The sequence below is a fragment of the Megalopta genalis genome, chromosome 2 (genome assembly GCF_051020955.1).
Source record: "Megalopta genalis isolate 19385.01 chromosome 2, iyMegGena1_principal, whole genome shotgun sequence".
In the NCBI taxonomy this organism is placed as follows: Eukaryota; Metazoa; Arthropoda; class Insecta; order Hymenoptera; family Halictidae; genus Megalopta; species Megalopta genalis.
The window spans coordinates 27,616,616-27,629,964 of NC_135014.1; the positions used below are offsets into that span (position 1 = coordinate 27,616,616).

A 13,349-nucleotide genomic window follows, 5' to 3' on the forward strand; every position below is an offset into this window, starting at 1 on the left:
CCTCTGCTGCTTGTACGAGACCTGCACACTTTCTTTCGCGGCGGAGGACGGGGGAGGGGGGTTAGGGGTGGGTCGCGCTTGTCCGAAGAAGAGTCCGTGTTTTAAAATCTGTCTCGAAAGTCGTTAATGCCTTTAGAGCGTCTTCGTGTTCCCTGGATATCCGATGACCGGGTGTGAAGGGGGTGGCCGAGGGAGGCCGAGAGTTTCGGGGATGTTCTTCACCCCTGTGGAGAAATTTCTGGTCCGAGGTCGTTGAGAACCCTGATCGATGTCCTTCGAATTCTTCGTTGCGCGGCCCTGGAATATCTTTAACACGGCTTCTCATTTTTCAACCCCTGCACACAGTTTTATCCAAAAACCCTCGTTCGAGTGAAATCAAGATTTTAATTCGAACGAAAATAGGCAGAGTGTCGCGAATGAAGCGATAAAAAGTCTCCATAGGGGTTGCAGAGGTTGGCCGAGGGAACCTCGAAATTCTGGACACCCTTCCGTCATCTCCCAAGGCGAAATCTTCGCTTTCTTATCGTGCCTGGAATTTTCCACCGTTTCCTGCGCAGAGCTCGAAAATATTTTTCAACCCCTAAACTATTCTCGTCCGAGGATCTCTCTTTTCCAAAATTTGCCGGGGGATTTCGAACGGAAACGACCGGCTGGAATGCCGGGGAAATATAGGTGGCGGCGAATTTTCTCGTGCTCATTCATGCTCGACGGGGGCGCGGCGGGGGATAGCAGGGGGCTGCGGGGCAGGCGGGAATTTTCGCGGTCGCGCATCAAAACGCCGGCAAACAACGCGGCGACGCGATACTGTCGGCGGTGGCATGCGTCTGACAAGAGTCGACGAGCTCCCGCGGTATCTCGAGCCGGCCTCGCATCAAAGAACACGCGTGCGATAGCAATTAATTTCATTAGTAACAAGGTAATTAGTTCGAGCGGCGGCGCGGTGTTTTCCTCGATACCCGGCCGGCTACAGGGGGCTTGTTACTCGAAACTGCCTGCGGAATCTTCGCCGGGGATATTCGACACGACTGATCGATCTACCCCTTTCAGTCTCACTGTTCGTTCACCTGTCGGTGGATGAATTCTTAACCCTGTTTCAACCCCTGACAGCTGCCCGAAGGACGCCAGGCTTTCGCTGCAATTTTATTTGACGAATACCCCTGCGGAATTTCGAGAATTTAGGGCTCTCGTTAATTTCGTAGAACGTCGGAGCTAATTGCGAGCGAGGTGTAAATTACATTATGGTTATTTAAGGCTGGAACTACCGAGCCAGTCAAGATGACTGGTTCCCGTTTTTATTCATTTACAATTGCTGATATTATTAAAACGTTTTTGTGTGCAATTTTTGATTGTACTTCGATAAATCGAAAAGCATATATTATTATTATTATTATCTAATATTATTATTGTTATAAAACCGCGTATATTAGTCGCGATTAAGGCTCGGTAGATCTATTGTTAAGGAAGAAGATAAGGGTTGGACATCAACAGCCCCAACAAGCATACAAGTGTGATAATTTTATTGGACGAATTCGTTCCGTGGAATTTCGTGAATTAATTGGTCCAACAGATTTCCGAAATATACTACGTAACACCGACGTAACTCGATTCACAATTATTGAAAAACGAAGACGCGAGGGTTGACCCTCGACAACCCCCGCGGAAACCGTTCACTTGTCCCCCGGCGTTTATCCCCGAATTTCGACTCCAGCTGACAAACGCGATTCCTCCGTACAGTCGTTCCAAAGTTGACCGGTCCGAGCCTCGAAATCCACCCCCGTCCAATCAGCCCCGTTCCCGCTAAACACCCCCGCCGGCCAGAAACTATTTAAAAACGGAAAAAACGAGGGAAAACGAGAAACCCGGAACCAGGAGAGAACATCGACAATCCCCGAAATCTAAGTCGAGCCGGCCGCCGATCCACCCCCGCCGAAGGAAAACATCGACGAATGAAAGAAACGAGCTCCCTGATCCCCGACGATAGCTCCGCCCCAATCAACGGGCAGAAAATCAAAAAAAAGGGGGGGAGGAAACGAGAAAAGGAGGAAGAAAAAATGGGAGGAAGGAAGAAAAGGGACAAGAGAGTAGACCACTGGAAAAAAAAGATACAAAACCGCGGGAAGGGGAGGGCTCCCGATGGGTTGGAGGTGGAGAGATCGATCGGCGTCGGAGCGGAGAGGAAAAGGAGCGAGCGAGCGAGCGAGAGAGAGAGAGAGAGAGAGAGAGAGAGAGAGAGAGGAAAAGAGAGAGAGCAAAAGCGAACGAGAAAGAGAGAGAGGGGGGACGCTAAGTCGGACGAAAAACGTCGGAGCCACGTCGAAGTAGCGAGGAGAACGCGACGAACGGGGGTAATCTCGCTACTCTTCGGCCGCTCATTCGAATCCCACGCTAAATTTCAATCTGACGTGTACAAAAGTCGGCCTTCCCTCATCCTCCGGCCACCCCCTGCCCACACTCCGGCGGGTTCGGTTCCTCGTGACACTGGAGCGACTCGTGCTCGAGGCAACGGTCCATTTCTGTGATCCTCCGCCCCCTAACCACCCCCCGCCCTCCCCCCGTGCACGTACATCCTCCCATCGCGGTGCACACGTGTGCGCCGGTCCATTTGAATCTAGCCACTCTAACGCCGCCAGTAGCAGCTCGCTCGGCAAAAGTTTCCGCGATCCGAAAGGGTGGTCACCCCCTTTAGATTGCGAGGTTCGATCTTTTCTCGCGATTGGCCGATCGCGGGGCCGTTCGAGAATGTTACAATTTTCTTGCATCGGTCGAGGATTGTTAGAATTTCGGGAGAGGGCTGGCTACCCTCCGATCCTTCGAGAATGCCCCCCCCCCCCCTCCGTTCCCGTGCTCTCAGGATTTCGCCGTTCGCTACAACCTTTTGTATGGAAAATCGTGAAACTTCTGTTAGCACAAATTTCGAGACGGATGGGGTGGTGGTGGTGGTGGTGGTGGTGGTTACCTTTCGAATTTCCGAGGGCGGCGATGCTCTCGAGAGTTTGGCTGCTCGCAGAATTTTTCTGCGGGGAAATCGTACGTGATATTTTTATTTTACGTTATATCTTTTTAATATAAGTATCTTCTTGCATCGCGCTGCTGGGGTTGCGGTAAATTCCTCCGAATTTTCCTTCAGCTTGCAAGCAAACAATGGACAATTTGGGAAGAAGGGAGCGACGATTATTCGATCCTCGCATCTCGTTTTTTATAATTATTGACATATATATATATATATATATATATATATATATATATATATATATATATATATATATATATTATAAAAATGAGCCGCGAGAATTTGTTGAGAATTTCTTCTCAAAAAATGCACGGAGCAACGACACCGTTGAATTTCGACCGTCCTATTTCAAGCTATCAAAGAATAAAAGTCAAACTACCCTCGCGGTGTAACTAAACCCTCCTCGCCGTTGGACGTTTAATCTCCGCGCCGATACGAAAATTACACTCGACACACATAACCGACGCATCGTAGAACTCGCGTTATACTTCGCCGAACAAGCGTAATTTATCATATTCCCTCTTCGCTCAGGTAAATAAAATGGATAGGCGTCTCGCAGACGACGACGACGACGAGGGTTGTTCGGGAACGTTAGGGGATTCCGTAACACCGCGGCTTGCGGAGTCTAAATACTCTACAGGCATTAATCATGTAGAACAAGAGAGACTTAGTCTAAACAGGGTGATTTTGAAAGTCGGCTCGAAGGGGTTGGCGAATCATTCTGAATGAAGAAAAATCGAGAGGCATTCGTTGCCGCCGTCTAAGATCCTGCGGTGGAATAATTTCCCCATCGTTCACCATTCCGGGGAAATCCTTAGCAGGGGTGGGGCGGCCACCCTCGCAATTTCGGTCAGAGCAACGTCGTTATGCTATTTCCCGATTCTATACATTTTGCCGGGCAAACTTCGTTTTTCGAACGAAACCGGTATTTAACATTTTGGGAGAACCGTCCGCATAATCCGTGCATATTTAATTACAGAAACTGTTCAATTGTGTGTTACACATAAGCGTAGAAACACTAAATAGAAAACAGTGAAAATATTAGATGAATTAACGCTAGATTCACGGAGCACCAAAAAGCGGGCTGTTTTATATTGCTTTATAAAAGTAACGATGAGACATTTATTCTTATTTTGAACAAGTATTACTGTAAAATTTGCCGTCAGCAACATATAAATTGTATAAATAACTTATAAATGTGTCTTTACGATATGAATAATCGTTAAAGAATATTACATTGTTCTCAACTCGGTAATTATTATGTACAACCCTGCATTATAGCAACGAGATAATAATGAAGACTTAGAACAAACAGTGCAAGGGTTAAAAATGATTAAAAAACGAAATAAATATCCAAGGCTATCCTACAGGCCATACAATCTTAATTTTGCATAAAACTCCACAGTCTATGCACATAAAAGAAATCCTAACGTATTGGCAATTTTTCCTATTGCTCCCCAAGTTGATCCATAACGGAATAAAATATTCGCGGCGCTTTCAAACGATCTTCGTCCGCGAGCGTTGATTCCTCTGCGCGACAAAGACCAAGAATTTGTTCAAATAAATTCGACCGTTGCCCGATACAAGCCCCATCGGACCAAAAACAATTCGTCGAACTGCAGCAGGCGAAAGCTCGCCGAATAAAGACGATCCGCTAATTAGCTAAAGCGTCCGATAAAAAATAAAAAAGAGAAAAACCGAAATTGGCCATCCATCGTGAGGCAGATCGGTCAAGCCGCGCCCGTGCGCGCCGCCCTCACACCAACCCCCCGTGGCACCGGAATCCGTTCGCAACCCGTTCACAAAAACGAGAGCGGCTCGTCGGAATCCGCAGGCGGAAACCGATCGAGCGGAGGTCAAGACGAGTTTCGCCGATCGCGACCGGCAACTTTTGCCCGATAACGTACGTGTGCCGGGGTCGGTCGGGTGCGTGTGTGGGTACGCGCGCGCGCTCCTCGGAGTCCTTTCAAGCTCGACCACCCTCCCCGCGCGCGATCCGCGCCCGTTTTCCCTTCGACGGAGAGTCCCGGGGAGAGATATCCCCGGTGTATCGGCTCTCTCTCGCGTACACAACACAGCCGGCGAGCGTCGCGGCGCACATCGTCGGAGCGCACCTAATTAAACTTCGCGAGCGCGGCGCGGAGAGAGGAACGTTAGACTTTCATTCGCAAGGGGGAGGAAGGGGAGGGGTGTGCTTTCTTGCATCGGGCGCGCAAGCAACCGCTCCCGCGCAACCCCCGGCCGCCATTCGGCCGCTCGAATCGAACGAGCTTCCGGGCTTCTTCCGCGAATTGCACCGGGGAGAGGGTGGATTTTTGAGCCTGTATCCGGCCGACTGATTTTATTCCATCCCTCCGGCCCGATTCAACGCGGTCCTCCGCGTCGTTTTCTATTAGGGGAACGGGAACGGGAACGCCGGGGAAAAATGAAAGTTCGAATTCGCCGGGGGTACGTGCACTCCCGAACAGGAAACTTCCCATTTTTCGCGGGGACGGTTCGCAGGACCCGCTTTGTCGGTGCTCCGGAATGAATTTGGTTCGGTTTTGCGACCCGGCTCGTGGGGGGGGATGAAGGCGCGCGGGAATTTATTAGACGGAACCCGTGGGAGGGACGGGGGGAGAGGGGGCTAACGACGGGAATTTGTTATTGGATCTTCGCGGTTAAGTAATGGAATCTTGAAAACGAGATTTCGGGCCGACTTCCGGCCCGATCGATCCGCCGGCTGAACTTGAGATTGGAGGGACGACGTCGGGAGCGTCGGGAGATCGTTTTCGATTGGAACAGGGCTCGGCGGAGTCCCCGATTACGCTACGTTTCAGTACCTTCTTCCTGGGGGTGGGTTGTAAGGGACTTGCGAGAACTCGATTTTTTTCTCGGAGTTGTTTGCAGCTGATCAATTCCCGAATTTTATTAATTATACTGAAAAATTGCGACGGTTCTTGCGACGGTTTTCGATCCGATTAACCCTTTCACAGGCACTGGGAACGAGCTTGCCACCCGTTTCAGTGCGCACAGGGACACCGGGCTCAAGTATTCCCACCGCTGAAATGTGCTGCCATCTATATGTAGGTCCCAACACCTCTGATTTTGAGGGGTGAGAAATTGGAAATAATGGAAATGCGAATAACTGCTGTATTATATATAATTATTATATTATATAATTATATACATAATATTATACAATTATTATATATAATATTATAATATATAAATAATATATTATTATATTATTTTTTATTATATATTATTATATAATATTATATATTATATACTATATTATATATAATATGTAATAAAATAATATAATATATAATAAATAATATATTATATGTACTACATATGCAGTAAAATGATGGTAAGTGAATATCCCAATTTTTTTGAAGATTCATATTGTGCCCATGAAAGAGTTAATCTCGTTCTTTGAACGTTCTAAAAGAGGAGAAACTGGACGAGCCTGTGTTATTACCCAACGTAGCGTAGTGACGCCGGTTACCAAGGGGCGGCCGCCAATTGCTGTGCCTTTGGTTCTGTATTCGAGCATATATAACTCCATATTTATCGAATAAAACACACTGGCTTCTTCGTTCCTGCATTTTGTCTATTTTCAAATATAAACAAAATTTAGTATATTCTATTCGATGAATGTGAAGTTAATTATATCCGAGGACAAAAGCAATTGTTCGGCCCACGGTAATCCCGCTGCACCCTCAACCCTGTTTTCTCTTTACGTACGAAAAAAAAGAAATCTCTTTCGCGAATAAACAAGACCGGGCGAAGCGACCAGAATAATTTCTACGTCCATTCGAGGATTCTCAGCTAACGAACGAATTCTTCACCGCGGGGTGAGTTTCTCGGCGAAAATGCGCCATGTAAATGACGTCAGCGGGCTGCAGCTGCCCGGAACGTTCCGGAAGAGCGAAGAAAAGGAGTGGTAGAAACACAGGCCCCCGACCGCCGGGGATGTTTATTTGAGCTTCTTTCGCGCGGAAGTTTATCTGTTGCAAGTTCGCGCGCCGTTCAACCCCCTAAATCAGTTTCATCGGCGAACATCGGCGGCCCGTGAGGCGTTAATTGATCGATCAACAGTTTTCTGGCCGGGACGCGGCGGGGCTCCGGCGGAAAGTTAGCCGATGCTCAACTGGTTGCAAAATTCATACCGTTTCCGAAGAACTCGGGGGGGTAGGGGAGGGGGGGAGGGGGCACGATCCGGTCAAAATAACGCGCGCGCCGCCGTCCGTTCGACGCGGCTTCGTATTATTCAGAGCGTTCCGACGACGGATAAATCGATAGAAAACTAGGGCTGGATTAATTAATTCAATTGTACCGGGCCGCGAGTGTATTCTTCCTTTCCGACCGGGAATCCCGACGGGCGGTGCTCGAATTTCGGACCCCGGCGCGCGACGTTCGAATTTCAATTTTTTTCTTTTTTGAACGAAATTTTGCCGATCGAATTTCGATCCGAATTCCGGCGCCAGTTTTTGAATCCGGCACCTCGAACTGTCCATAAGTACGACGGTAGGGTGGCGGGACCGGTTACTGTGGGGCGACCAATTGCTGACAGACACGATTAATCTTCCATTTATCGAATGGAATATATTAAATTCTTTTATTCCTTTGTTCTGTTTATTTTTTGGTAGGAAGATTCTTCTATTTTATTTATTTTCGAACGAAAATATTTAACTCGGTCACCCCACAGTAACCGGCGCTACTGCTCCGGTAGTTTTCATCTTATAATTATCAAAATTTGCGAAAATCTTCATTTTATAATTATGAAAATTCGTAAAACTGCTTCTGCGATAAAAATTATACAGAGTTTCGAATACTGCTGGCAGACTGGGCATGGTCGTTTGAAAATTTGAAGCGCTTCTCGTCGTTCAAGCTTTTACACGAAAATAATTTTCCACTAGCATTTAATAATAATAATAATAATAAAAATAATTAGTAGTAGCAGTAGTAGTAAGAAATAATATTTTACTACAATTTAATAACTGAATAAAAAATAAATGACAAACTGAAACCTCGAAGAACATTCGCTCAATAAAATAACACCGAATTAAATCGCATTTAGAGTTCAGAGTTGGAATTCTCCCGCGCATTTTCGAATCGCAACGGTCGCGTCGCGACCCTATTCGGACGACAACGAAACGAATCCGCGACCCGATTCGTCCACGAACGTCGAATTCCGCGAGCCGCTGATTATCGCAGCTTTGTTCGCGGTAGGAAGGTCGAATTGAACCGAATTCATGGTGTCGATCGATCTCCCGGAGCTAACAGGCCGGAAATATAACTGATAAGAATTTCACGAGCCTGGTGAGAACGATATGCCTTGGTTCCCCGAAAACTGCAACCCCAACCCTCGAGCGGCACGCGATCCGGGGTGCTCCGCTGCCGCGTTTCAACCCCCCCGGAGGAAACGCTCGATCAAACATTTACAAGAATTTACTTCCGTAACGGTTGAACGATCGCCTCGGAAGGGTTCGCAACGTCCTGCGTATTAAGGGCGCATTCGTTGTCCCGTTTCTCTTTCTTTCTTTTATTTTTTTCGGAGGAAAGGGGGGGCTCGTTAAGGGGCAGCTACGTGGGGTGCAACCGGTGTAACAATCTAACTAGTGGGGCGGGTGGTTTAATCGATTGTTTTTAATCACATTAGAGCTCTAGCGATCGTTAAAACTCACTAAGGGAACGTTCGCGGTCCTCTAAGGGTTGTGGGTTCGCTCTAAGAATCAACGTCTCTAACGACAAAGAAAACGGGGAAACGTTGCTCGATCGTTCGATGTTCGCGGCTCGAGGACTGCCACGTCTTTGTTTTCCGAACAGCTGTTTTTCCGGACAACCGAAATCTCGAATAATTCTTTTTCCGACGCATTTTTCTATCCGACGACCGTCGCGTTTCTTCGAATGAAACGAACAAGGGGGAGAGAACCGAAACCTCGAATTTCACGGACAAGAAAATTCTTCCAATTTCATTTGTTCGAACTCGAAAACTGTTCAGCGAACTGACAACAGCTGAGAATTTCGGTTCTACGTTAACAGCGATTTGGAAGATAAAGAGCCTCGACGATCATCAGGGTTAAATGTATATATCTCTATTTTATTCCTAACGGCTATCGTTGTCCCTTTCGTTGGTGTTCGCAACGGGCAAACATTCGTCTGCTTTTTTACCGATGGGGGGGAACGCTGCTGGGGTTGCCTCGTTATTATTTCTCTGTTTGTGATATTCTCGGTGTCGCCGTCCACGCGGCGAGCGACGGTAAGTTTAAGTAAAATATTAAAGTGATGTATTTTGATATTACCATATGAGTTGTGAAACTGTTGGTGATGAGACTCGAGACCGGTTCCTGGGTGGTGGATATCCAGCATGGCATCCGGCTCGCCTCCGCTCTCAGAGCAGTTGCTCAGGGCTAAAACCAAACCGATAGACACACACCTTGCGTTTAAACTTCAAATCAGTTTGCAATGACGGCGATCCGTAATTCCGCGGAATACCCTCGCTTATCATTTCTTTCGCGTCTCTCTAGATTTTTATCTCTCACTCGCTCTCTCTCTTTCTCTCTCTCCCTTTCTCTCTTTCTCTTTCTCTCTCTCCCTCTCGCTCTCTCTCCTCGGCCCCGTACCCTGATTTTCGACCACCTTCCGTTTTCCCCTTGAATCGAAACTCTACAGAGCGCAACGCTTTTTTATCGTTTAAATCTGTTCGCGAAACTCTATGCTCGCAAATTTCGCGAATTCTTGAACAATTCTTTAACAATTCTTCGACGTTCGAATCTCGAATTTCATCAATTCTTTCAGCTAACTCCCGATCTCGTTGACTTGTCTGTTTTTCTTTTATCGACTCGCGAGCTCCCGGGCCTTGGATTTGATCAATTACTCGACTACCCTTTGAATTTTCACGGCTCGAATTTCAGTAATTGTCCAACTACGTTCTAAACATTGAAAATTAACGAATGCTAGAGGCCTTTCAAGCGTTCTCCCGTCGCCAAAGCGATATCCGCCAGCCGCAGATCGAATTTCGAACGCGTTCATTTTAACACTATGTGTACTTTCTACATTATGTATATATATATGTATATATATATTAAGATGTATATTTGATAATAGATCGTAAGTGATTGCTAGAACTCGTCTTGAAAAGCGACTGGACTCTACTGGACTTTGAAAACGGCGGTCGGAGCGAGTCTCCTTCGCGGGGGATCGCGCGAGCAAAGGGGTCAGAAAATGGCGGGGTGATTCGGGGCGAGCGCCCGATGCGAGAACGATCTATATTACGGGATCTATCGCTGAATCATAGTCCCCTCGGACGAAAATCATCGGGGGCGACGGGGCCGGTTTGTTTGTTCGAATTCTGTTGTTCCCGCCGTTTCCGGGACCGGACCGGGCCGAGACGGGCGCGTGCTCGCGTGACTTCGTTCTCCGTTTCCTCGTCCTCGCGGGCGAACAACAAAATGGAACGGAAACGTAAAGAACCGTTTGTAACAGAGGAGAAACGTGCGGCCCGTGAAAGAAATCAGAAAACAGAAAGCTGGGGTATGTCGCGCGTGCGTTTCGCTCGGAACTTATCGATACCAAAAACCAAACTGGGCCGGCCGGCAACGTCTTCGAGCGCTCTGCGACTCGGTTCTCCGCTAAAAAAGAGATCAAAGTCTCGTCGAAAAACGAGAAAATCCGCGCGCTCGATTCGAACGTCCGCGTCGTCGAAGTTCCCGAGAAAAAAATCACAGACCGAGAGAAAGCGAAAAGTAAGCGCGCCCGGCGCGCGTTTGCAACGCCCGCAAGATGGACGACGCGGGGAACTCGAATCGAGCGGGCTGCGAAGACGTTGCGCGTTGGCCTATCTACGCTGAAAAAAAGAACAGAAAACAAACGGAAAATATGAAGCGTAAAAAACAGGAGAGAACAAGGTGGAAAGCAAGGCGAAGAACGAAATCAAAAATACTTTGGTCGTGTGCGGGAGCGATGGCGGTTTGGATCGGCGGGGTTCTGGGTGAGGGGGGAGGAGGGATGAAAGAAACGCGGAACGAAACCACTTCCGGCCGCGGGACGCGCGTCTGACGACTTTTCGGAGGTGCGTGTCTTTGTCTATCCGTTTGGCTGCTCGTGATAACTCGGACAACTCGGCTCGAACTATCGATCGTTCCTCGCGTCCGATGCCACGGAAGGAGCTCGGAAGCGGCCTGCGTCCCTTGAAGAAGCTTCCTCCTCGGCGATCTTCCGTGTAGAATCTCTTCCGATCGTCTTCGGCCGATGACGGGGGCGACTAACCGATCGGTTCAACCCTCGGCTTCGCGCGAGCGCGAGGCGGGAGGGTGGTTCTCGGGGACCGTGGAACGTTCCTCGTTCCGCGCGAAGAACCGTCGAGGCAACGAAACACGGAAGAGACCGCAGATCGGGCACTGTTCGACAGCCCTGCGGGACTCGGGGCGAGGCCGGGTCGGTTCTGACCCGTAGCGAAAACCTCTCTCATCGCTCGTCTCTTCCGTTACCTGTCCCAGCGAGCTGGGCCGAACGACGTTCTCGGGAACGGGGCTGCGGCGCTTTGTTCACGTGCGCTACCTGACGGAGGGTAGTTCTCGGGGATCTTCGATCCGTTCGGGAGCTTCCAGAATCGTGAAAGAACGAAATTTACGTTGCGGTTCGAAGACAATCGAAGCGCAACGTCGGCGTCGATTTCGCGACGCTCGACGCCGCCAGGCTTCGAACTGTAAAACAATTACGGTCGACCGCAACGCTTTGTCTAGATAAACGGCAATCGTGATTTTTTTCTGTAATTTCACGAGTTATTTATTTCGATGTCTCTGCGTTCCGTCGTTCTCTGTTCTCCGGAGCGAGTTCCGTTCGTTCCCATCTGTGTTCATCGTTTCTTGTTCGTTCGACGGTCGTCGCTTCGCGATCTCGCGACGCGGAAGGTTCGTCCCGCGAAAAATATCGAGGTTAAATAAATCGAACAAATAATAGATCGTGTCTCTGCAGAGACGGGAACAGTCGCCGTCGAAAAATGTCTGCTGCAAAATCGTGGGAAGCGACTCGAAGCTGCGGCGCGACCTCGATCGCAAGACGCGAGAGAACGTTCGCTCGGCAACTCGTCCTCGAGTCGCTTCCTGCGAATTCCCTCTCGACGAGGGAACCTTCTGGCCCCCCGGAACGGCTCGCCCGTATCGCGCAGCTGAAAACGGCCGAAACCGATCGAGGGAGATCTAGACGGTCCCGGAGAAATCAACGGATCCCCCAAAGCGAACGATCTCTCGCGCGGAGAAAAGTTTGCGAATCTCCGAGCAGATTGTGAATTATTTCTTCGGCCCCTCGATCCGCCGGAATTGAATGGCGGCCCTGTCATCCCCTTCCGCGTCTCGAATAGTTCCCCGGGACCGGTCCTGAATAATCGTTCGGATATTCGGTCGGAACGATTATATGCGCAGTTGTAAATTATTCCCCGACGTCGGCCGGCCGTTCGCCGATGCCTCTTGAAAGGAGGAGTCCGCGCAGGCTGGCCCCGGGGTCGTCTCTCTCTCTCTCTCTCTCTCTCTCTCTCTCTCTCTCTCTCTCTCTCTCTCTCTTCCTAAAAATCTCTGTAAATATTCGGGAAAGCTCCGGCGGACCGCTCAAAGGCGGCTCTTATTAAATTCTGCTCCCCTCGGAACCGAGACGGCTCCCCGAAAAAGAAGGCGAACTGGCTGCGCCCCCGAAAAAACGGTACCGGAGCCCCCGCTTTGATCCGCAAAGACAACGGCGAGGAATCCTTCGGGGGGCGGGGCGTGGAGGAAAGAAAATCGAGCGCGAAAGAAAATCGAGCGCTGCAAAATCGTCTCGTTTTTCCGGGCTCGGGAACGCGTTTGTAAATCGCCGGGGCCCGGCGACGACGCGGTGCGCGTTAAACGCCGCGGAAGAATCTCTAGAGATCGAGGGGGGATGGGGTGAGAAGGTTGTCCGGGGGGTGGGGCCGGGCTGGAAGAGTCTTCGAGGCTCTAATAAGCCCGTCATAAATGTTCGAATAATCAAACAGGAGGCGCCTCGCGTTAACGAAAAACGGGAACAAGAGCCTCCGTCGTCGCACAGAGAAGAGAACAGAGTCGAGGGGCTCCGAGCTTCTCTTTTCCCTTCGTCCCTCTCTCTTTCTCTCTCTCTCTCTTCTCTCTTTCCTTTCTGTCTCTCTCTCTCTCTCTCTCTAGCCCTTTTTTCTTCCTCTTTTCTCTTTTAGCCACGCGAAGAATCATCCCCTTCTGGACGGTACCAGCCCGTACATACGCGAGTCACGTACGTAACAGTAGCGGACTGACATGTATGCCTCGTAACAGTAAGCCGGTTCCCACTGAGAACCCTGTTACTACGTCTACATGGCGGAAAA

At 49.2% G+C, this 13,349-nt stretch overlaps 1 protein-coding gene across 4 annotated transcripts in view; it reads right to left on the minus strand.

Annotated features, from left to right (window-relative positions):
• Positions 1-13,349, minus strand: part of LOC117230040 (uncharacterized) — a 128,538-nt gene that overhangs the window by 93,049 nt on the left and 22,140 nt on the right. For 2 of the 4 annotated variants that reach the window (XM_076518929.1, XM_076518931.1), the window contains exon 2: positions 9,304-9,411. The exons of the other annotated variants lie outside the window; for them this stretch is intronic. In XM_076518929.1, the coding sequence (XP_076375044.1) occupies positions 9,304-9,411 (108 nt within the window). The remainder of the gene's footprint in view (positions 1-9,303; positions 9,412-13,349) is intronic. 4 annotated transcript variants of the gene reach the window in all.